Source organism: Pelmatolapia mariae, linkage group LG18 (genome assembly GCF_036321145.2).
Source record: "Pelmatolapia mariae isolate MD_Pm_ZW linkage group LG18, Pm_UMD_F_2, whole genome shotgun sequence".
Classification (NCBI taxonomy): domain Eukaryota; kingdom Metazoa; phylum Chordata; class Actinopteri; order Cichliformes; family Cichlidae; genus Pelmatolapia; species Pelmatolapia mariae.
Window position 1 is genome coordinate 3,643,934 of NC_086243.1, and position 23,165 is coordinate 3,667,098.

Consider the following 23,165-nt stretch of genomic DNA (forward strand, 5'->3'; position numbering starts at 1 on the left):
CTTTCTTACCTTGCTGTAGAGTTGTTTTCTTACTTGTTATTTCCGAAAGACAAGGAAACTTGGATGAACTTGTCACATCTTGTAATGACCAAAAATATTATTATTATAATTTTTTTTTTGTTTTCAGTCGATATTTTTTTTTTAGTGTCGTTTGGTTTTGGTTACTTTTCGGATTAGTTTTGATCATTTTAGTTTATTTTGTAGTATTTCAAATATTTATATTTACATGCAATATTTAGGCAAAGTAAAATCCATTTAGAATAGATATGATTACACAGACCCGACAACCAAATCAGCTGATTTACAGACTGATCAAATAATCAAAGACTAAAATTAAAAATGTTTTGTTAATATTGTGTTTAATTAAGCTTTGTGAGTGCACACTATTGTTTATCACTATATTATATGTTTCTATATATTGTAGTTTGAATTTATCACACCTACTTTTAGGTTTTATTGGCAAGGATGTGATTACTTAACTGATATGTTTTGCCCATACATATTTCTTTTTCTACAATATTGCAGAGCTGACTGCTTAAAGGCAAAATGAGACAGAAACTCAACAACTTCTGGTGACATGAAGTTTGTTAACTGCATAACATGAGTTTCCAGTAACAGTATGTACAGTTTTTGATAAAGCCACAGTATGTAATACTGCTGTGATGTGACAGAAACATCATGGACTTGGACGTAACTGTTGACACTGGGGCAAAAGTCTCAAAATGTAATGGAGCACTCATGCAGCTAAAATGAAACATAAACCCTGCAGCACATAACACCTATTGCTGTGAACTGGGTGACTGAATCATATTGTGTGAGGGTACACACAAAAAGCTCATATCTCCCTTGCTCTGAGAGGTGAGATACTGTTTGTCATGTGCAGACGAAAATACCAGTTGGGCTCTTCAAAAGCCAGCACTTGAATCTGATTAAGTCTAACATATGGTAGCAATTCAGTTAGCCTGTTGATGCAGCCTGGAGCAGCGCCAGTGTGCAATGTAAGTCACTGTTTGAGCTAGAGCAGCAAGTGAAGTTTCCTGTTGCAGAGGATATGTTGAGATACTGTAAGGAACGGCAGATTCTATTGTATATAGTATTTTATTCTATTCTATTCTGTACAGTTGTGTACAGTATATTATTCTTATTGTATTCCAGTGTTCTCTAATTTTTGCTATATAACTTTGCACTGTCCACTTTCTGCTGTGACAAAACAAATTTCCCACGTGTGGGACTAATAAAGGTGATCTTATCTTATCTTATCTTATTTCATATCATGCAAACCGGTACAGTCAGATATGCTGCAGGTGCAGCAAAGGAACTGATGCTGCACTGTATCCTCGTACCTGCAGTCTTGCCTGCAGCAGCTGCAGAGGAGCCATTCTTACTGGCAGTTGTACGGGGAGCGGGCGTGGCCTTTGGCACAGGTGGACGTTTTTCCCCATTTTCTGGAGTCTGAAGAAAAACCAAAGAAGAGATAAACAGCTGTGTTCCTGAATTTTATGTGTATGACTTTGTGTATGACTGCTGTGGGCATAAGGAGTGTTTTCCAGGCTTTTATAGTGCAGCCAAATGCAAGTAGAAAATGAAAGTGACAAGAGAAAAGAGGAGGCTAAGGTTTTAACACTGGGAGATTAAAAAGGACATTTGCGACAGATGGTGGCTGATATCTGGAACCACATGGAACAATCAGGGCTTTTAAAATGATAGTAGGCAAGAGATTTGTATGAAAACGCTCTCAATCAGTGGAAGACCTGTGTCATCCAAGCATGGCCAACAAGAGGACATTATTAATAGCATGACCACAGGATTATACAGTATGTTTAATTTCAGAGTCCATAATCCAGGGATCTTCAACTCCAGTCCTCGAGAGCTGCTGTCCTGCAGCTTTTAGATGCATCCCTACTCCAACACAGCTGAATCAGATGGCTGAATTACCTCTTCAGTGTGCCATCAAAGTTGGCAAAGGCCTGGTAACAAGCCATTAATCTGACTCAGGTGTGTTGGAACAAGGATGGATCTAAAAGCTGCAGGACAGTACCTCTCGAGGACTGGAGTTGGAGGCCCCTGCCATAATCTAATGGGCAGTGGTGGTTACATCGATCTTTCATGTACGGGTGAAATATATATTTTAAAATGTGAAATGGCATGTAAGGATCCTACTTTATAACTCTGAAAGACATATCTAGATATTAATGTAGCCTGAGAGTCATCCAGTCTTTACCAAATAAAGACATAGCTTGCACTGAAGAAATACATGTAACCTTGTGTCATATACTTACCTTGGCAGCCTTAGCAGAGCTAGTTGCTGTTGGCGGCCGCTTGGCAGCAGTAGGTGTAGTTGCCTTGGGTACAGGGCTTTTTTTATTGGCTGAAGCAGTGGTGGGGGAGGGGCGTTTGGCCGAGTTGGCCTCGCCATTTGTGGAGAGAGTGGATGGGCGTGATTTGGCAGAATCTGGTTTGGTGGAACCTGCATTAGGCTGGTGATTATGAAATTAAAGAAGCCAAAATAATAGTAAAAAAAGGAGGAGAGCGCAGAAAAGTAAGGAATAAAAAGAAAGACAGAGATAGAAAAAGAAAAAGCTGCAGTGAACTCAGCAATGACTGCAATGACAGCGTGATATAGCAGCCCAGCCAGCAACCATAGATAATCATAAAACAGGCCATAAATTATAAAACTGACTAAGCAATTTATAACCAGCTTAGAAAGGTCATGATTACTAAATAATGAAATTACAGGCCTCAAATGAGATAAAATGAGCAGTAGCCCACAGCTGCATGTAATATGGAAATTCGATGTCAGACACTGGACAGATTCACAAACACGTCAGCTAGCATGCAGTTAGTGGACAGTGAGTTTCATTTGTGTAAGCTTATGATGTAGAAAGTTGTATGAAAACTCTCTGGCCTCGTGGCTTTAACGTAAACAGTTAGCTTAAATGCTACCTGCTGGGAACATGTCAGTATGGAAGCGGTTTATTTGCCAGTTGGTCACTAAAGTTCTTTGGGTTTTTCTCTTTACTCCTAAATTTATACTCATTTACTCCAAAGGTGATAGTCTATTATGTATATAATTCTGTTCTGTATGTATACACCTGTTTCATTAACAGTAAAGCAGCTAAAACCGATTAATGAAACAGGTTCAATAGAGGGGAAACAATGAGACAACCTGAGGCAATACAAATGGTTTTACAGGTCAAGATATTTTTTGTCAAGAACATTTTTTTTGTCACTACTAGGCTCAGTGTAACTATTACTAGTATGAGACAATAAATGGACCCTGCCGAGGTAGCACAGATTATCCAACTCCACCAGAATGGCACATCAATACATGCCAGTGCCAGAGGTTTACTGTGTCTAAAGAGCATAGAGGAGATTCCAGGAAACAGGCAGTTACTCTAGAAGAGCTGAAAAGGGTTGGTTCTTAAGCCATCATTAAAACCGGCATTTGATCCTTTGTCTAAGGAGGAATAGGACGAGCACTGTCAGAACTACAAAATGACCCCCAGAGGCCACAGGTGTGAATGTTTCTGACCAAACAATCAGAAATACACTGGATGGCTCAAGGGCCTGACGTCCTCTAGTGGGCTGTATTACTGTTTGTCCATCCATCTATCCATCTTCTTCCGCTTATCCAGGGCCGGGTCGCAAGGGTAGCAGCCTAAGCAGAGAAGCCCAGACCTCTCTCTCCCCAGCCACCTCCTCCAGCTTGTCCAGGGGAACACCAAGGCCACCAGAGAGATATAATCTCTCCAGCGTGTCCTGGGTCCCAGTGGGTCATACCCAGAACACCTCACCCAGGAGGCATCCTTGTCAGATGCCCGAACCACCTCAACTGGCTCCTGTCGATGTGGAGGAGCAGTGGCTCTACTCTGAGACTCTCCCAGATAGCTGAACTTCTCACCCTATCTCTAAGGGAGAGATATTGCTGTCTGTAATATTCTTCAACATGTTGCTCAACATCAGTTTGGTGGTGGGTCAGTGATGCTCTGGGAAGGCATATCCATGAAGAAAGGCACAGACCTCTACAGGCTGGGAAACAGCACCCTGGCAGCCATTAAGTATCAGGATGAAATCCTTGGACCCACTGCTGGTGAAGTGGGTCCTGGGTTCCTCCTGATGGACGACAATGCCAGGCCTCAAGTGGTAAGAGTATGCAAACAGTTCCTGGAGAGTAAAGGATGATTGACCCCAACGCTCACCTGACGTGAATCCAACAGAACACCTCTGGGACATTAGGTTTCAGTCCCTTCGACATCGTCAGGTTACACCTCAGACTGTCCAGAAGCACAGTGATGTCCTGGTCCAGATCTGGGAGGAGATCCCCCAGGATACCATCTCATTGGCAGCATGCACACAAGCACGCGGGGGATGTGCATACTACTGAGTACCATTTTGAGTTGCAGTGAAATTTCACACATATATATATACATATATATATGTGTGTGTGTGTGTGAAATTGCAACTCAAAATGGTTGTAATTGTGTGTGTGTGTGCACGCGCGTGTGTGTAATGTAGTCCTGTCAATCAGAAAATAAAACAATTATTCTAACTGGCGCACATCAAACGCTATTCACACCAAGGTAGCTTAGGGTTACCACCTATGATGACATGGGCCTCAGAAGGTAAAATACTGGTGTGACCAAGACTTTAGACAGACACACACAGACCTCCCCTAGCACACACACAAGAGATAAAGGAAATATGTTTCTGTGATTTCTGTGATCAGCTTCTGCAGCATTTGTAAGCAATTGTGTGTCTTGCTCAAGGACACTTCACAGGCTTTCGTTGGAACTGTGGGAGGTCAGACTTGTAATTATCAGGTGACTGCTTTTGCCACGATGACTGTGCAGTTTGCGTGCTGGAAATGTGCGTAGATGACACTAATTATTCTCTTTATGCGTGTCTGTATGTGACCCACCTTGCTCTTGCTGTCAGGGCTCGGCAGGGTCTTGCTACCATTCCCTGTGGGAGACTTGGCCGTCCCTTTCACTCCCTTCTCCTCCTTCTTCTCAGCTGGCTTCTTCTCCTCTTCCTTCTTCTCATCTTTGTTGGTCTTCTCCGGCTTGTCCACCTTTTCCGCCTTCTCATTGGCCTTGTTGTTTTTCTCCGCGTTCATCTTCTCTAGCTTCTCCTCGTTTTTGATTATCTTCTCAGACTTCTGGTTCTTGTCTGGGCCGTAGTCCTTCTGCTGTTCTTCCTTCTTGTCAAAGTTGTCAATCTTGTCCGTTTTCCCAGACACGATGTCTGTCTTCTCCTGCTTGTCCTTGTTGTCAGATTTAACTGTGAAAGAAAGAATGCTGTCATTAGCGTCAGACTATTTTAACAAACCCTGTTGCATAACGAGTAACAGGATGTGACTGGAGACAAAACAGCCCACATATATAAATTCAAAATTGTAACAAAATTCTAATAAATGTCATCAAATATCAAGATTCTGTTCAACTTACAACATGATTTTGAAAGCTGCTTTGCACTAAGCAAAAGGAGGATGTACATTAGGTGCAGTCTAGTTCATATTCTCAAAATCTCTATATCTCTAGCTTTAAAAAAAAAAAAAAAACACCACTGCACTTTACAGGAAAGGCCAGAGTCATCTCTATTTTCTGAGGCGGCTGAGGTCCTTCAACAATCAATCTTTTGGACAATGCTCAGGATTTTCCGTGAGCCTGTTGTGGCCAGTGCTATCCTGTATGCTGTTGCATGCTGGGGCAGCAGGTTGAGGGTCGCAGATGCCAACAGACTCAATAAACTGATCCGCAAGGACAGTAATGTTGTGGGGATGGAGCTGGATTCCCTTAAGGTGGTGTCGGAGAGGCGAATGTTGTCCAAGATAAAGACAATGCTGGATAATACCTCCCACCCACTCCATGACGGGCTGGCTAGTCACAGGAGCACGTTCAGTGACAGACTGAGATTACCAAAAAGCACCACTGAACAACACAGGAAATCATTCCTGCCTGTGGCCATCTCCCTGTACAGCTCCTCCATCTAACACACTGTAAACACTGCAATAGTTACATCCTTTTTGCACATGCTCTTTTCTACTCAGCAATGTTGCTGTCAACATTCTTGACATTTATTTATAATCACCTCCGTCAATCCTTGATATTTATTATTGAGTGATTTGTATATATTGTACTATTTCTTAAATTTCTTAAATCTGTAACATATTGTATTGTTAAATAGTCTTACTGATAGTGATTATTTTGGCTTATCTTACTGATATTTATACTGGAGCAACTGTAACCCACATAATTTCCTTAGCGATTAATAAAGTATGCTGATTCTGATTCTGATTTAAGATAAGTGCTATCTGAGCAGAAACCATAAATCTGTTTTAACATTTTACTTTCTACAAGGTTAAATAAAAATCAGTCTCACAAATCAATCATCCAGGCATAATTTAAAACATTCTGTATGTTTTAAGCCAGCGGTTCCCAACCTTTTTTGCACCACGGACCAGTTTATGTCTGACAATAAACCAGTCCGTTTATTGTATTTATCGTGGATAAATACAACAAAATAAAACCAGTACTGGTACCAAAAAAAAGAAGATTTATTCATAACACACGGGAAAAGACCCAGAGAAACTGAGTTAATGATAAAAAACGATAAATACCCTGAAAACCATAAACTGAAAACCTCAACTCTCGCGGCCCGGTACCAAACGACTCACAGACCGATACCGGTCTGTGGCCCAGGGGTTGGGGCCTGCTGCTGAAAAAAATAAATAAAATAAAAGACAAATGTAGTAATGAGTAAAAGAAACCAAAGCTGAATGCTGGTAAGAGATTTGCTGACTTATCCACCCATCCCAGATCTTCTCTGAGCTTTTTCTGGCACTAACAATGTGCACTCATTATTTGTTAAATGGCCCTCGTCATATCGGTGTAAGCAAAGGCCATCTGAGGCTATGAAGAAACCATGTCTGTGAAATGATAAAGATTATTCTGTCCTGTGAAATGTAAGAATATACAGTGACATACAAACAGGACCAAGCTTGAGCACAAATTTTAATCCAGTGTGGCACCTAAATGATGACACAGCGCTAATGTTGAAGGCTGTGTTCACCAACAAAATCCATCACATCAAATGATCTTCTGGTTGCAACTGCACTTTTGTTATTTATAGATTTGAATGTCCACATGGAAGGTTTTATGTAGGTCGAGGCAGCAGATGATTCTGGGTCTGGCTGGTAAACAGGCCAGCACCATCTATTTTATTGCACTGCCTTATGTAAGAGCTTGCAATGGTGAGGCTGTATCCTCACAATAATCCATGTCAGAGGGGTCGAACCCTATCCAACCCTGAACCCTTTTTAAGAGTCGATCTGTCATCTTTTTTATGAACTAGATGATTTATATCTCTCTTATGATTCATCTATAATTAGATTTTATTTGTCTTTATTTGTATTGTACTGTTTATAAAAAATACAAAATATCACTGCATATTTAGCATTACAAAATATCTAAACCGTTTCTTTTAAGAAACACCATCTATCATTAAATGCTTAATAACTACAAAGTGCAGAGTACTCTAACAGACTGGAGAATAAAACTAAAACAAACACAAAATGAGGTTCCAGCAGGAAGGTTTTAAAGCTGCATTTGCAAGTGAAATTAATAGGTTGTTAGTCTCGATTTAAAGGTCTCAATGGTGATCTTAATAAATTATTCCACAACAGCAGAGCTCTACCACCAACTGAGTCCTTAATAATCTGGGAGATACTTAAATAGCTTGCGCCCTGTGATCTGAGTTATGGTGGAACATGGAGACCAAAAAAATGATTTCCAACAACAGTGAAAGGAGGGCTGTGTTATGGGCACAGTTCTTCCGTATCTGGTTACCATCGCTGAGGATGATATGGCAATCACTGAGTGTAATTTTCTAATACATTTTTGTAATCATTCATCAATAGACTATCTTCAGCACCTCTCCCAAGAGTGAAAATCCTCAAATTAAATGTGGCGTGTTTTTCTTGCTACGAGAATGACAGAATGACATCATGAAGAACAAAGAGTACAAAAAACACCTGAAGTTTGGCCTAAAGGGATACTTCTACATAAAATTTCCACATTATTTGAAACTTTAAACATGTTAAAGATGAACATCTGCCACTGTAATAATACTCGTGTTTACATAAATTGCAGTGTTTTTCAGTGTGTGACATGGTTATGAAGCACCTTTGGCGGTAATAACTGATCCACAGAGGAAAAAGGACAATAAAGTGAAAGAAAGAAAGTAAACAGGGATACATGAGGAGAGCAGAGGGGAATAGTTAATGAGGTCGATGGGGTTAAGGACACAGCCGGCGGGGCTGAGGGCTGGGAGCAGAAAACGACAGAGGCCTTTTGTTGCCATCAAGACACATCTTATGTAACTGTGACAGTGGAAAGGCCTGGCTGTGCTGTACCCTAATGCCTCCCCCCCTCTTGCCCCCTGTTTACTGTGCGATAACCGCTGTTCCTCCTTTCAACCGATGGCAGCTTGCTGCTGCTGTGCTTTCTCCAACAATCAAGCAGCATCCATGCCATGAAAAAAGATCCATTTTCTTATGTTGCTATTAACTGGAGCTGCAAACTAGCCTGCAGTAGAGATCAAATCAGGCACAAGCAGTAATGAGCACAGAAAGTTGCCACATGAATGGCTCACGTGTGCCGGTAAGGTGCCACAGTATGTTCAGCATTCAGTGCTACTGTCCTATTTATCCTGCTGCTTCTCTCTTTTTACTGGTTGTCAGCCCCAGTGATTTATTTTGTGGTGGCTTATCAAACTGTAAATGAAGTCACTTCCTGCCCTGGAAGGTTAAGCTAATGTTAATGCAAACGCATAAGTTGCTGCAGCCGCTTCTTAAAGAGGCCTACTTTGTTTCATTAATTTTAATGGCCTTGATGGCCGAGATTTATTGCAGAGCTTTGGCCCGGTCTGATTTTGGTGAAAATAAATCAATATTATCCATTTCATTCATATAGCAGCAAACAAACTAAAAGGAGGAATTGATGACAGAAGAAATGAAGCATCCTGACCTCTTCAGCTTCAGTGAACAGCAAAGGTCCATAAAATGTGTCTCTTATTCCAAACAATATTACTCAGCCTCTTTTTTTAGTCTTTCAATAAAGGCAGAAATCAACACTGAGTGTTATAGAAACTTCTCACAGACAGTGAAATCCAGCCAGTGCAAAAGAATACTGAGTTGGCAGCACACTTCATTAACACGTTCCAGTTTGATCAATTAGATCAAAATCAATGGAGCAGAGGCACACATACTGTCCTTTTCATGCCACACATTCCTTTTCTGTGGTGCCTGCGTTTAGCCACAATAGAACTTTACTAGTGATAGTTCAGCAATACGAAGCACAAGATTCAGCGACAAGCTTTCTGTGGCTTTAAATAACCTTCTTAAAACCTTCTTCATACAAGCCTAGAGACTGGTTTGTGATATCCTGGTAACCAAAGTGTGTAGTCCACAACCAGGTGGCAAGTGGTTGTGGGAGGTATAGCACGTACAACCACACTGGCTTACTTAAAACAAATGCTGGTCACACAGCTGGTGACCAGCACAAGGAGGAGGTGCCAGGCTGTGGCTGCATAATGTTCTTCCACGTGCTACTGAGGCCCCCATCGTTAAATGAATAAATCGTTGCCAATATGTCCTCTTTCTTCAGACTTCAATCATCCAATCCAGTAAACGAAACAATGGCACTGGCAGACAAGATTGAGTTTTTCATGGGTGCGACCCAAATACTCAACTCTGGTCCTCAACCCATAAAAAGGGGAAACAAACAGGCTTTCCAATGGTATAAAATTTAGTGTCTGAAGCATTGTTGCAAGAAATAAACACAAATGTCCTCATTTTTCGCATCTATAGACTATGGGCTTCTATGGACAAAACAGATTTCCCCAGAAAAAGTTGATCTGCACCGCCATTGAAGCCCCAGTCTTCACATGTGAAAAATACATCCGGACACTCATCAACCAATGTGCAAGATCATATCTGCTAGACATGAGATGAAACCCAATGATGAAGAAAACCCATTCCCCCTCACTGAATTGCCTTATTACATCTCAAACTAGAGAAGTAGATGACAATTAAAAGAGGCTTAACCTTAGAAATAATGAAAATGAATTACATCCAGAATAAATCTGAATCCCCTTGGAGGAAAATATCCTTTGGCCAGACAGCCTTCACAGTAGGATCAGCCTTGTTTTCGATCCAGCTTCTCTTACAAATATATTATTGCCATCGCTATCTTCTCTTTGTAGGTAGTCTTGACTGTATGTAATCTTGCTAAACAGCAAGCTTATCTGGTCTGCTGTCATTGGTGTTGCCATTTGTCTTTTATTTCTCTAGTGAACAGAGGTTGCCCGAGGGTCACTGACCAGTCTCTATGCCTGTGTGACTGAGACCTATTGAATGTTTACCTTTAGCTGTTCAGCTGAGTTTACTAGTTATATGTTACCTGAATTATTCCTTAGTGAATGTGAAAAAGGTGGTATATATATATATATGTCATCTGACCTACATGCTGCAAGTATTAAATGTGCTAGAAAGGTGTTCTTGTGGGAGGCGAACCAAAGGAGCCTTTTATGTGGAAAGTGGTGGCAAAGAGGATCTGTGCTGTCTCAGCAATGCTATGTATGTAGAAACCTGTGTGTTATCCATTTTATATCTGCTTTTAGGATCTCAGATTGCTAGTGTTTGTTGGCTGGACTGCATTGTGGTGATATATGTGTTTGTAGATCACAGCATACAATTTGCTGACTAAAATGTCAAATACAGAGAACAAAGGATACCATCAAAATTATTCTTTAGTTACTCAGTGAAACTCAACAACATGGACCGCAGACACATCAGGACTGCTCTATGGTTTCCACTATATTTCATACCCTGATTAACAAACTGGTGGTTTTATTGCTCGGTTTTCACGGTCACATCACTGCACCCTGCCACACCAGCAATATGACTCATCCAACATGAACAAGTCAGATCATCCATTATACCATCATACCATGCTACAGCTGCTAGCAACCAACTGCACATGCTGGTGTCTGTAAGTAAAACAGAGAGAGAAAGAAACAGCTGACTGCTGTGTAAATCAGAACATGGCCATAAAGAGACACAGAGATTCTACTCACTGTCATTCCCCTCCTCTACGGTGCATACCTCCACCTGTCCAGGCTCTCTTCCTCCTGCTCCCTGCTTACAGTACAGATCACAATGAAGTCTACAAACTCCAAACTCCAAACATCATTGTCCACGGAGACTCCTGCCTGACCTCATCTGTCAACCTGTCCAACAAGAATGGGCTCAAAGCAAGGGCGTAGATTTGGCATGGACGGAAGGGACATGTCCCCACCAATATCCAGCGATTATTGAATTGTCCCCACCAATAATTTGATCTCTTCGAGTAAAGAAAAGCAAACCCGATAGAAAGAAAAAAACGATCTGTCAACGTCTCATTCACCTAGAGGTGCAGAAAGAGTTAAATTACGTTCTCTACTGGAGTCCTACCTCATGTGACAAATATGGCCAATGTGATTGGCTGTGCCTTTCAGGGAGCTCTGTTTAGTTTTAGCAGCGGCAAGCCTGCGCTGAGAGGACCTGCAAGGAGGAGAGGAGGATGGCAGCAAAAAGGAAGAACCTGGATATAAGAAAGTATTTTTCAAAGAAACCTGTAAGTTACTTAAAGTCAAGTTAACTCATAAAATGTGTCCGTCATAATAACGTTACAGGCTATGCTAGGCTTTGGCCCACATCAGTCTAAAATTGTATGTAACCATGAATAACGTGTTTTGGAAACTAACTGCACAACAGGCAGCACTATTAGTTATCTCAGTCTCAGAGTAGCATTTCTAATTTTGATTGAAACTGTCAGAGAAAACGGCAGCCTCGAGCAAGCCAGGATATTAGTTTACAGAGGCCGTTAAAATTATATGTCTAACGTTAAAATGTTGGTGACACAATAATTTCATCCTAATGGCACTGACATATTCATAGGGTTAATTTTTGAGAAAAAATATCATGAGGTAATCTTGATTTTGCAAATATTCCACCTTGTAGTGCAGTTTGCACAAATTGTTTTAAAAATGCACTCACCCTACAAACATTACTGATGCGTCAAGATCTGCACAAATTGACAGAAACACTGAAGCAGCTCCACATTTTATTCTTATTGTCATGTATGTCCTATTTGTCAGGTGACAGAAGAACCAACACAAAGCTCAGAGAGCAATGGTGATACAAGATCACAGGTGAAATTGGATGATGACTTGTTGGTTCATTACTGTATTTGAAGCACATGTGTGACTGCATGTATGTGGAATGTCTCACTGTTATTTATCAGGTGACAGAGGCAGCTCTGCCATGTTGTAGCTCGGACAGAGGTGAAGAGGCGAGGTCACAGGTGACTGACTGATGATTTGGTGCTGTAGATTAAATAGTATTTATTATCATGACAATTGTTAGGCTGCTGATGTAAATTGATTCATTAGTGTATATTTGACAAAGAATCTGAATTGACATGTCTCACTTTTTATATGGCACGAATCAATGTGTTATTTTATCAGGTAGCAATATGTCCTAGTGCAGTCAGAGGGGAAGAGCCAGGGCCAAAGGTGAGGCACATCACGCACATAATAATAATTTTAATCTGAGGATAAAACGTATCTACTGAGGCTGAAAGAAGCTTCAGTGTCTCAGAAGACTAAAAACATGGCTAAGGTTAACAATGACTCAAATGAGATTAAACAATGCTGCTGTATGCCATGTCCACCAGGAGAGGCTGGACAGTATAGATGTAAAACCAATGTGCCAGCAGTTTATCTCAGTTAACGAGAGGAGAAGGCATGTGTTTGGCTCCTTCACATAGTGGACATTGAGTTGTTGTGTGTGGCACCAGTAGTCCATGTCTGTTGCTGTAACAGTAGTTCATGTTTAGAATAAAAAATCCCAGCTCACTGATTTGATCGGGGCAATAGTGTGCCTAAATGTTGCATAATTTTGCTGAGAGATCTTTTACTTTGTGGTAATCTTAGATGAGTAGTTTTATGGACAAAAACCAGCAGGTCATTCAGTGTTCCCTTAGTGCTAATGTATCAGAGATGTTGGTGTATTATAACTGAAGTAAAGTTGTTAAGTCCTTAAAGTCATATTCTTTTATTGTCATGACTGTATTTGAAGCTATTTTTATTTTTGTATGATACCTGATTTATATGGAATATAGCTGAAGTAAACTAAAGTCTAAAATACTTAGTCAGTCATTTGTTTAATAGTAATTTAACATTATATAATTCACACATAAAACTATGAATTGTAATTTTGAATGGCTTAAAAGCATGTAGAATAGCATATGTAGGCAAATATATTTCTCCTTTTGTTATCAAGAAGCAAAGACAAAAAGGAAAAAAAAAAAGAAACAGGGCAGGGTTCGGTGGTTGACTCATCCGTCCCCACCGATGCCAAAACCAAATCTACGCCCTTGGCTCAAAGTAGATACCTAATGTCATACCCTCCCCACCATGACCCATCACCACTCTCTTACTCCACCACCCTCACATACTTCTTTACTGCTCCTGACTTCCTCATATAGTACTAGTTTTTTCTGTTGGACAAATTATAAAATTTAATGTTGAATTTAAAATAATTAAAACAATGAATAACACTAGATATTACATTTAATACTTAATTGAGCTTCAGTTAACAGATATTGTAGCAAACTAACAATTTAGTAAATTGTGTTTATGAAATTTTGTAAATTGTAAATGAAGGTGGAATAAATCAGAGCTTTGTTTCACTCCTTTCACTGGCTTTGTGGCTACACTGAAGCACAATACAAATTGTTTAGGCTTATGAAAGATGACGGTATGGGTTAAATATATGCTGTCCATCCATCCACCCATTCGCTTATCCTTTTTCAGGGTCGCGGGGGGTGCTGGAGCCTATCCCAGCTGTCATAGGGCGAGAGGCGGGGTACACCCTGGACAGGTCGCCAGTCTGTCGCAGGGCTAACACACAGGGACAGACAACCATTCCCACTCACATTCACTCACACATTCACACCTAGTGGCAATTTGGATTATCCAATTAACCTATCCCCACAAGCTGCATGTCTTTGGACGGTGGGAGGAAGCCGGAGTACCCGGAGGGAACCCACGCAAACACGGGGAGAACATGCAAACTCCACACAGAAAGACCCCGGCCTGATGTTGGAATTGAACTCAGGACCTTCTTGCTGTGCGGCAACAGTGCTAACCACCGTGCCACCAAATATATGCTGTTCACATCATTAACCCTGCAAATTAAAAAGCACTTAAGTATAATGTGCCTCATTGGTTTTAGCCTCACTGTTACAAAAAGCGACTTTGTAACATTTGTGGTTATAACTGTTAGCATTTAGCAAAACGTATTCAGCTAGCAAAATCAAACTAACAAAACATGAACAGAAGATGCCATTTCCAGATTTTCTGACAACAAACCAAACCAGGAAGTAAAGTACTTACTTTATGTAAAAACTGTTTTGCTGATTTATTTGATTTTGTTCTGACCTCCAGTTAAAAAACAAAAACCATGATCTGATTTGGGCTACAGATAAACCAGCTGCTGTTATGTCTGATGAACCAGCTGCTTTAGTTTGCTGTTATTAACGGGAACCACTGGTACTACCAAATTTAGCAGAGTCCAAAAAGAGCTTTGAGTGCCTAGTTCGAGCACAAAACACCTATATAAGTACCAGTCCTAGTCCTTTGAATGAGCTCTAAAAACCACAGGCAGCTGCTGTAAGCTGTCTTGTTTGAGAGTCCAAGCTCATAACGAAGCTTTTGATGCCATCAGCTGAAAGATGTGTCTTAAATGAAAGCTGCCGTTAGCTGAGCCTAACTGTTCTTAATATCTGCTTATTTTCAGTCTGTGTCGTGTTAGCTTAAGATTTGAGCCTTGCACTTGTCTGCCCCCTCCCTTCACAGTTGTGTACTTTGTCATGCGTGTGGTACGTGTAGCTGTGAGTCCCTTCTGTGCTGAATGAAGACAGCACCTTAAGTTGCAGACATGCTGTCTGTTGTGAGTGTGTCTGTGTGGGTGTGTGCCTTTAGAATCTCAAAGATTCACGTCAGTGGAAGCTGTTCACCTACACACACATACTGTGTGTATGAACAAATATGCACACACACAAAATGCTAGAAATAGCCGCTCTATATTTGAATGAGTACAGTCAGTGTCAATGTCTAATCAATGTTCCAGCTTTCTGTCAACTGCAGGCTGCAAAACAAAACAACACACTGAATGGATGGATTAAACAGTTAGAGGCATGCAGTTATTCTAAAAGTAAACCAGCAGAAGCCATTACAATAAGAGCAAATGGTACATATTAAATATTCTCAGATTGGGTCTATTCAGCCTATTCTTTTATGTTTTGTCACACAAACACTTCCAATGATTGATACTCACATTAAACATGGACACAGTTTCAAATAATGAGGTCAGTACAAGTAATCCCTGCGAGCAACTGGATCAGGATTTAGACTGCACTAAACACTATGATTCAGGCAGTTTTTCCTACTCTTGGATCTGTATGACATCAGTGACAGCGAATAGCCTTAAAAGGTCATCGCAGGCAAACAACTCTGGCTGATCAAACCTTTCACGAAGGGCAGCCAATCAAAAAGAAGCCTTCAAGTAAACTAAGGCCCTGACTGAGATAAACGAAGATTATTTTGAACTATATATCATGCAATGGACTGACTCCTTATAGCGCTTTTCTACTCTGTCGGAGCACTCAAAGCGCCACATTTACCCATTCATACCCATTCACACAAGCACTTTCTTCTATGCTTTTTAAGTACTTTCTACCTAACATTCACGCACATTCACACTCCGATGGATCCTTCAGAGAGCAATTTGGGGCATGCACACTGGGGGAGCCAGGGACCAAACCACCAACCTTCTGATCAGTAGATGACCTGCTCTACCTCCTGAGCTATAGCCACCCCGCAATGATGATGAAACAAAAGCATGTGAAGAGAACAGGCAGAAGATTATGGGAGAACACTGTTATAGATGATTTGTTGTTATAGATAAAAGGCTATAAAAAAGCAAATTATCTATAACAGAGTTCTCCCATAATCCTCTGCCTGTTCTCTTCACATGCTTTTGTTTCATCATCGGTCTCAACCTGTGAAAATGTCCTTTGAATATCTCTAGGCACTCATAAAAGAATTCTGCACCATGATCTATGTTAGACACTCATCAGATAAGATGAAACACGATAAAGATGTGATGTTATTTCCCAGACTGATTTGCCTTATTCCATCACCTGTTAGGAGAAGATGTCAATTAAAAGAGACTCAACCTTTTACGTTTTTTTTATAGTATGAGTCCCCTGGAGGAAAACGTCTAATGGCCAGACAGCTTTCACTGTAACACTGACCTGGTTATGGATCATACCTCTACTTCAAATACAACATCGTGATTCTTTCTGCCCCTTTGCAAGAAATCTTATAACCTGGTTAAACAGCAGGTTCATCTTGTCTGCTGTCATTTCCTTTATTCTTTGACATTCTGTCCACATTATTTTCAGTGTGTTTACTAGCCATGCAACTTAGCTATACATTTATTCCAAACTTAAGTTAGTGGTCATGTAAGATAACCCTCTCATACCTTCATTACTCCACATATTGACATGTGCAACTGCCATACACTCCTTTCAACTCAGCTCATTAACTTGATTAACTGCTATCATAAACTAGAATGACACTAGATATATGCTGTGGATAAAAACTGGCTTCTGTGAAAACTGAAACTGATATGGCAGCCTAATAAAGAAATAAAGCCTCTTACTGAAATGTAAAATGCATCTCTTTTCACTCTGGCTTATTGTCTGAAAGGAAGCCACAGCAGACAGCTAAATTTAGCCAAATGCAATTGTGCTGTAATGATATGTGGTCAGTTGAAGTGCAGAGGCAGGAAGGGCAAAGAAAGATCTGCTGCTACTCACGAATTTAGGTGTATAATGTAAATGCTCCAGTGACATGCAACCCCTAAGGAAGATTTTAAATTTAATTGAAGTTAATAAACTCTACTGGCAAGGCAAAACCCTCTACACATTTAGTCTTCATGGTTTTGCTTTTGCTAGTGTGGGATGCCCCACAATATACAATGTGGCTATGGGTTGAAGTAACACTATTAATTTAGTTACCTTGGGCTGCTCCTACAAGTTTGCAATGCCCATCACACCAAGTGCAATACATTTTTGTGAAAGCAGTGGGCGTAGCTACTACTACTACATTGTCACAGTTTTTCAAGAATGCAAGTACACAGCATGGAAATAAATAAAGCCAAAGCAGAAGTGCCTAAAACTTTAATTTTTGTATAGAAGTCTGTGGCCTTAATAAGCTCATTTTTTCTAATGACTTTGTGGGTTTAGTCACTAGTTTCAAGTCAACATTAACAGGAGTCACAAATGAGGATACAACAGGATGTGCTCACTGGCAAACGGCTTGCGTTCGTTACCCAAGCCATTAGAAAATGAGCATGCAGGGTCACTAAGGTCTCACAGTGAGATCTACCATTGATGGACTTTTTAAAGACAGAGCCATTTGATGGCTGCGATAGTCTTTGGTTTTGCATGTTTCTACTTTTCTGTTTGTACAGCAGCATCTAATCTCACTATGCCACACAGAAGCAAAGAAACATGGTATTCTTTAACCAAAACACTGGATCTTATTAAGTTCACCTTCTGGCAGATGAGGCATTTTACATGCTACCAGATGTCAGCAAAATGTAGAGAAATATACAAGACAAGTATACGTTGTATAAACTGATTTTTTTTTGTAGAACATAAATATTATTCAGTCAAGCAAAACACGTGACTGTGTGCTGATTGGTTGATGCATAGTCATGGCCTCCAGTGACTACAACTACACACATAGAGGGAGTCAAGAAGTCTTACCCGCTGTGTTTAGCTTACTATCTTGAGAGACGTTAGCTGACGCTCCAACAGGGGGTGGGACAGGAATTAGAAAATTGCTCTCGCAGCTTCCATGATGTCTCTTTGGGGGTGGGGAAGACGGCAAAACAGGAGATGTTATTAATGGGGAAACCATCATTGTCGCCATTGCAGCAGCCGCCTCGGTGCCATCCGTGACCGTAAGTGAGCGCCGGACAGCCACGTGTGGGTAGGGCGCCCTGGTCAGCCATGCTGTTCCTGTCATGGCAAAATTCAGCACATTTGGTGCCATCACTGGTGAGCCTCCCATACTGGTGGGGTATGTCCCTGCCATTACCATGGGAACAGACAGATGTGAACAGTCAGACATTGCCCGTCTCACTGCAGCCCGCTGTGGAGCATCACTACTATGGTTTGTTTTTGTTTCTCTGTTAAATGGCCGACACGATCCCGCTCTGCCATCCTCAGCGCCATTTAAATCCCGGCACATTCTGGGACTTGCAACCTCGTGCTCTTTTTCAACACTAATATCCTCTGATGTCCACGATCCTGACGTTCTCTTTTCAGTATGGCTTGAGTATTCTCTTTCCAATCCACTCTGTCCAACACTAGTGGTAGTTTTGTTTGCTGAGGCCGCAGGTGGGTCTGTGGTTTGTGCAGTAGTGTGACCAGATTTGCTCAGGGTTAAGTCAGCAGATGGAAGAGCAGTCTCACCAGGTTGTGTATGAACACTTTGCTTTTCTAAATATGGCTTGAGGATTTGGTTTCCAGTTGTACTTGCAGGAAAATTTTCTCTGTGCTTTCCGAGTAAGTTCCCAGATGATTTCTTCTCATCGTCTTGACTTCCAAGACTTAAGTTGGTGCTTCCAGTGAAGGAAGGGCTTGTTGTGCTTCTCTCCCCTTGGCCAGAAGTCTGTTTTGCAGGAGAAAGTGAGCCCTGGCCCTGGACAGCCAAATCATCTTTGTTGCCTGCCTTGTTTTTTGCTTGCAGATTACTTTGGCCAATGTTGGGCTTGGGTATAGGTTTAGGGTCCAAGGCTGAATTCAGAATGGATGTCCCAGGTGAGAGAGAAGGTGAGGGTGACGAAGAGGATAGGGAGGAGTGGGAGGACAGGGGGCTGTTGGGACTTTGTCCTGCACTTCCTAATGACCCTCCTGCCTCCCCCACCCTAAGTCCACCCTCCCTCAATCTCCCCCCTTTGAACTCCTCATCGTCGATTTTCTGTGCCGGTATGTTGAAGGTTTGGGCACCTGGAGCCTCGGCCATCACTCTGGATGATGTACCCTCCATCCTGGCTTGCCCTAATTTCACCTGATCTTCCATCAAAGTTATTCTGGACCCTGCCTGGGCTGCAGTGGCAACCTGCCCCCCCAGTGCCATCTGGCCTTGGCAGTACCAGTCACTGTGGTGCATAGAGACTGGACTGGAGGGAAACAGTGGAGAGGAGGCCAGGAGCGCAGGGACGCTGACGCCAGAGAGAGTGCTGGAAGGTTTGTGTTGTTGATGCTGCTGCTGGTGCAGCTGCTGTTGATAATGCCCACTGAATGGTTGTCCAAACCCGCTGCTGCCACTAATAATCGCTGCTGGTATTGCGTGTCCTTTTTTGTGTCGTTTTTTTTTCTTCTTCAGAGTTTTTTCTCTCTCTCCAGTAAGAATCGTTTTACTCTTGTCCAGGAGGCAGATCTGTCCTCGGTATCCAAAGTATCATGAGCTTAGAAAGCAGAGGAAGCAATGCATCCTTTCTTTTTTAAAGTGATGCCTCCCAGTTTGTGTGTTGACGTGCCCAAAGTGCATGTGTGTGTGTGTGTGTGTGCACAGTGCATGTGCATATAGGTGAGGCAAAAGAAGTGTGTGTGAGTGAGTGTGTGTGTGTGAGTCTAGTCGTCTCAGCTTCTCTCTGAGCACTGCACTGATCAGCTGTGGGGGTAAATTGCACCTTGCTCTCTCTCTCTCTCTCACTCGCTCACACTCTCTCCCTATGTCTTTATCTCTGTTCTCTTCCTCTCTCTCTCTCTCTCACTGACATCACACAGTCACATGACAGCCAGGAATATTCCCTCATTCGCTGGAGCGAGATTTCAGCATCCAACCCCTAGTGACAAACATGCACAGGCATACACACATGAAGACAAAGATTGCATACTCACATGTGGGGAACATGCATGCACACATGCGCGCAAGCAACAGATCAATGGCTGCCACAGTCACTCGTCTGCCAAATGACAGCCAGTGTTCACATGTTGATACATGGCGAAAGACACGCTGAAGACTGTAATCATCCTGGTGAGACTTGTCTCCCTGTTGTATCAGCCAGTGACTGGCCACAAAAGCAGACAAACTACATAATAAAATTTACCACAGTGACGTCGTGAAGTGCCACCCAAAAGAATTTACGTCTGAACCTTGCACTCTTGTCTCCATTAAATTTGTGCCTTCAGTTAAATTGTTTTGCGCTTTTCGCATTTTCCCTGTGCAAAGATTTTATCCACTTGACATGAATTACTGAATCAAATCCTTTCATTACACTTATTACTTTAACTGAGGTTCAATTAATTTATACAGGGGCCAAATATAGCTGACATTTTAACAACAGATGACAATGTGACAACTCTGAACTGCAGACATGGGGTTTGGGACAGAACAGCATGCAGCCCAATGGAACTTTAGCCAACAATCTGGAAATCTTCTGGACATTTTCATCATGTTTTTAACAGATCTAGGCCCATTTTCAGTTTTAGTGTTGGGGATGTCCCATCACCAGCCGTGTGATAGCATTGCCTTCAAACACCACAACCAGCTACTTCTTGCACACACATGGAAGTTTCAGTTGTGAGCAGTGTTGGGATAGTTATTCATGCTGCTGCCTAAAATGACCATGTTAAAGTAATTGTCACTAGTTAACACTATAAACCTTAGGCTATGGCTCCACACACCAACAAAACCAACAATACAAAGCAAAGTTAAAAAACCAGACCAACGACACTTGAAATGCCACTGTACTGTAGTGAGTCTACTTTAGAAACATGAACAGGTAGAAATGGAGTCTACAATGCTGCAAGTCTAACTGCTTATCACTTGCCTTAATTACATGTTGATAGGCTGTATTCTTGACTAGCATCTTGTTAGCATTAGCCAAAGTTGTGTTAGCAGTATAATGCAGTTATATCTGTCCTGGAAGCACTTTGCATTCTTATCTTCTACTTTTGTGCAATAAAAATTAAAAGAAATATTTTCACCGCTCAAAACCTGTAGATCACTCAACCATTTCACTCCTCCCGGCAAATAAACTGAAACCAGATGATTAAAGCAAGAAAACACATTATTTTTTTTCCTTCTTATCCGCTAACTTGCACTTAACTTTGTAATGCAAGTCACTACATATTTGTAACTGTAGCGAATTATTCCTGTTATTATTGTTAAGAGATGGATCAGCATACATTAGCTAGTGTTTTATGGACAAATGAGCTTCTTTGTCAAAAAAACAAAAACAAGAGATCAAAAAGGGCATAAGTATTAAATCCTAAAATATATTTAATAGTATATTTGCAAAACCTACAACACACTCTGGCCTTTTTTAATGTAGCCCTTTAGCTCCATTAACTTCTATTCATGAAGAATTATCTTGCAAGTGACCTCTGAAGCATCTCCGGATGAACTGCAGCCAATGTCTCTACAATGGGATTAACATAAGTGCCACCCATTCTGCAGCATCTCCTCATCTTGTGTTAACTAATTTGAGGCATAGCAACGGTTACTCTGCTGAAAACGCATGCAAGGCATTCATAAAGAATACTAGACAAGGCTAAATGTTCTTGGATTGAAATTTCTGGAATATCTAGTGCTATATATATTTTTAAGGTTCTTGCTTGCCTCCATTTTTCTTGTTGTTACTGGAATTCAAAAAACAGAACAAAAACAAAATAAGTAACAATAAGAGGATTGTTATTCCCATTAATTATAAGGACAATAATAAGAATTCTTCTTCTTCTTGTATTCACAAATAAGAATAATAACCGTTTAACAAAATTAGTTTTGCATATGAAACAATATACACTGCTGTACTGAATGCAGGGATGGGAATCCAGAACAGGTTCCCAGAATTATTTGTCTGCTTGCCCGTTGATCCCGCTTATCAGTTCCCCTTGTACTTGCATTACAATTAGGCGTTTTCAGTTCGTGTGACAATAGTGACACAGTCTACAGCAGCGGTCCCCAACCCCCGGGCCTCGGACCGGTACCGGTCCGTGAGTCGTTTGGTACCGGGCCGCGAGAGTTGAGGCTCAGGTGTGAAATGTATGGTTTTCAGGGTTTTTATCGGTTTTCAGCATTATTTTGTTATCGTTTTTATCGTTAACTCGGTTTTCCTGGGTCTTTTCACGTGTGCTATGAATAAATCTTCTTTTTTTCGGTACCAGTACTAGTTTTATTTTGTTGTATTTATCCGCGACACCTTAAAGGCTGGTCCGTGAAAATATTGTCGGGCATAAACCGGTCCGTGGCGCAAAAAAGGTTGGGGACCGCTGGTCTACAGCACAGATATGAACATTACTTTCATTTTTCTTGCATAAAAGGACAAGAGCATGACCGTAAATTGCATCCAGGACAGAAATACCCACATTTTACTGCTAACATAACTTCAGTTTTTTGTAAGGACCTGCACAGACAACATGCTAACCCTAAGTTATTCAAGAACCCGCATGATGTTAAAGCTGAGTGAATACCCCAGGCCAGCAACCACTGAACTTCAAGAGGTGAGAAGCAGATGAGCAGTCAGATCCATTTCTACCTGTTCATGTTTCTAATGTAAAATTACTGTCACGATTACTTTAAAGTCTCTTTTTGTTCATATTTAAATACTAGGAGAAACATATGTGTATCCTCATTAGGATAGGGATTGGTGTTGGTGTGTGGGACTGATGGTATGATGGTATAAATAGTAATTATTAGACAATGTGTCAGAAGGTGATTCTACAGAGTAACATGAACGTAAAGTAACAAGCGGCATAATGACTTACTTTCTGCTGAGAGTAATTAAGTCAAGTACTGTGTTACTTTTTACAAAAGTGTTCTGTGTATTATGTGTAATAATTACTTATTGTGAGTAATGACCCCAACACTGATCACACCAAAGAGGGGAAAAACCTCCAACAGGCACAAACATTTGACCCACAGCATGTAATTCATCTGCAAGAATCTAATGTCTGTGCTGCTCAGTCATGGTGGTG

At 41.2% G+C, this 23,165-nt stretch overlaps 1 protein-coding gene across 5 annotated transcripts in view; it reads right to left on the minus strand.

The window, feature by feature from the left end:
* The window catches only part of map4l (microtubule associated protein 4 like), a 128,119-nt gene that overhangs the window by 29,465 nt on the left and 75,489 nt on the right, over positions 1 to 23,165 (minus strand). For 3 of the 5 annotated variants that reach the window (XM_063461916.1, XM_063461917.1, XM_063461915.1), the window contains 3 exons: positions 4,919 to 5,280; positions 2,280 to 2,477; positions 1,344 to 1,452 (listed from right to left, as the gene is read on the minus strand). In XM_063461916.1, the coding sequence (XP_063317986.1) occupies positions 1,344 to 1,452; positions 2,280 to 2,477; positions 4,919 to 5,280 (669 nt within the window). Of the gene's footprint in view, positions 1 to 1,343; positions 1,453 to 2,279; positions 2,478 to 4,918; positions 5,281 to 17,942; positions 19,856 to 23,165 lie in introns of those variants that run through there. The other 2 variants (XM_063461919.1, XM_063461918.1) reach the window with 2 other exon arrangements.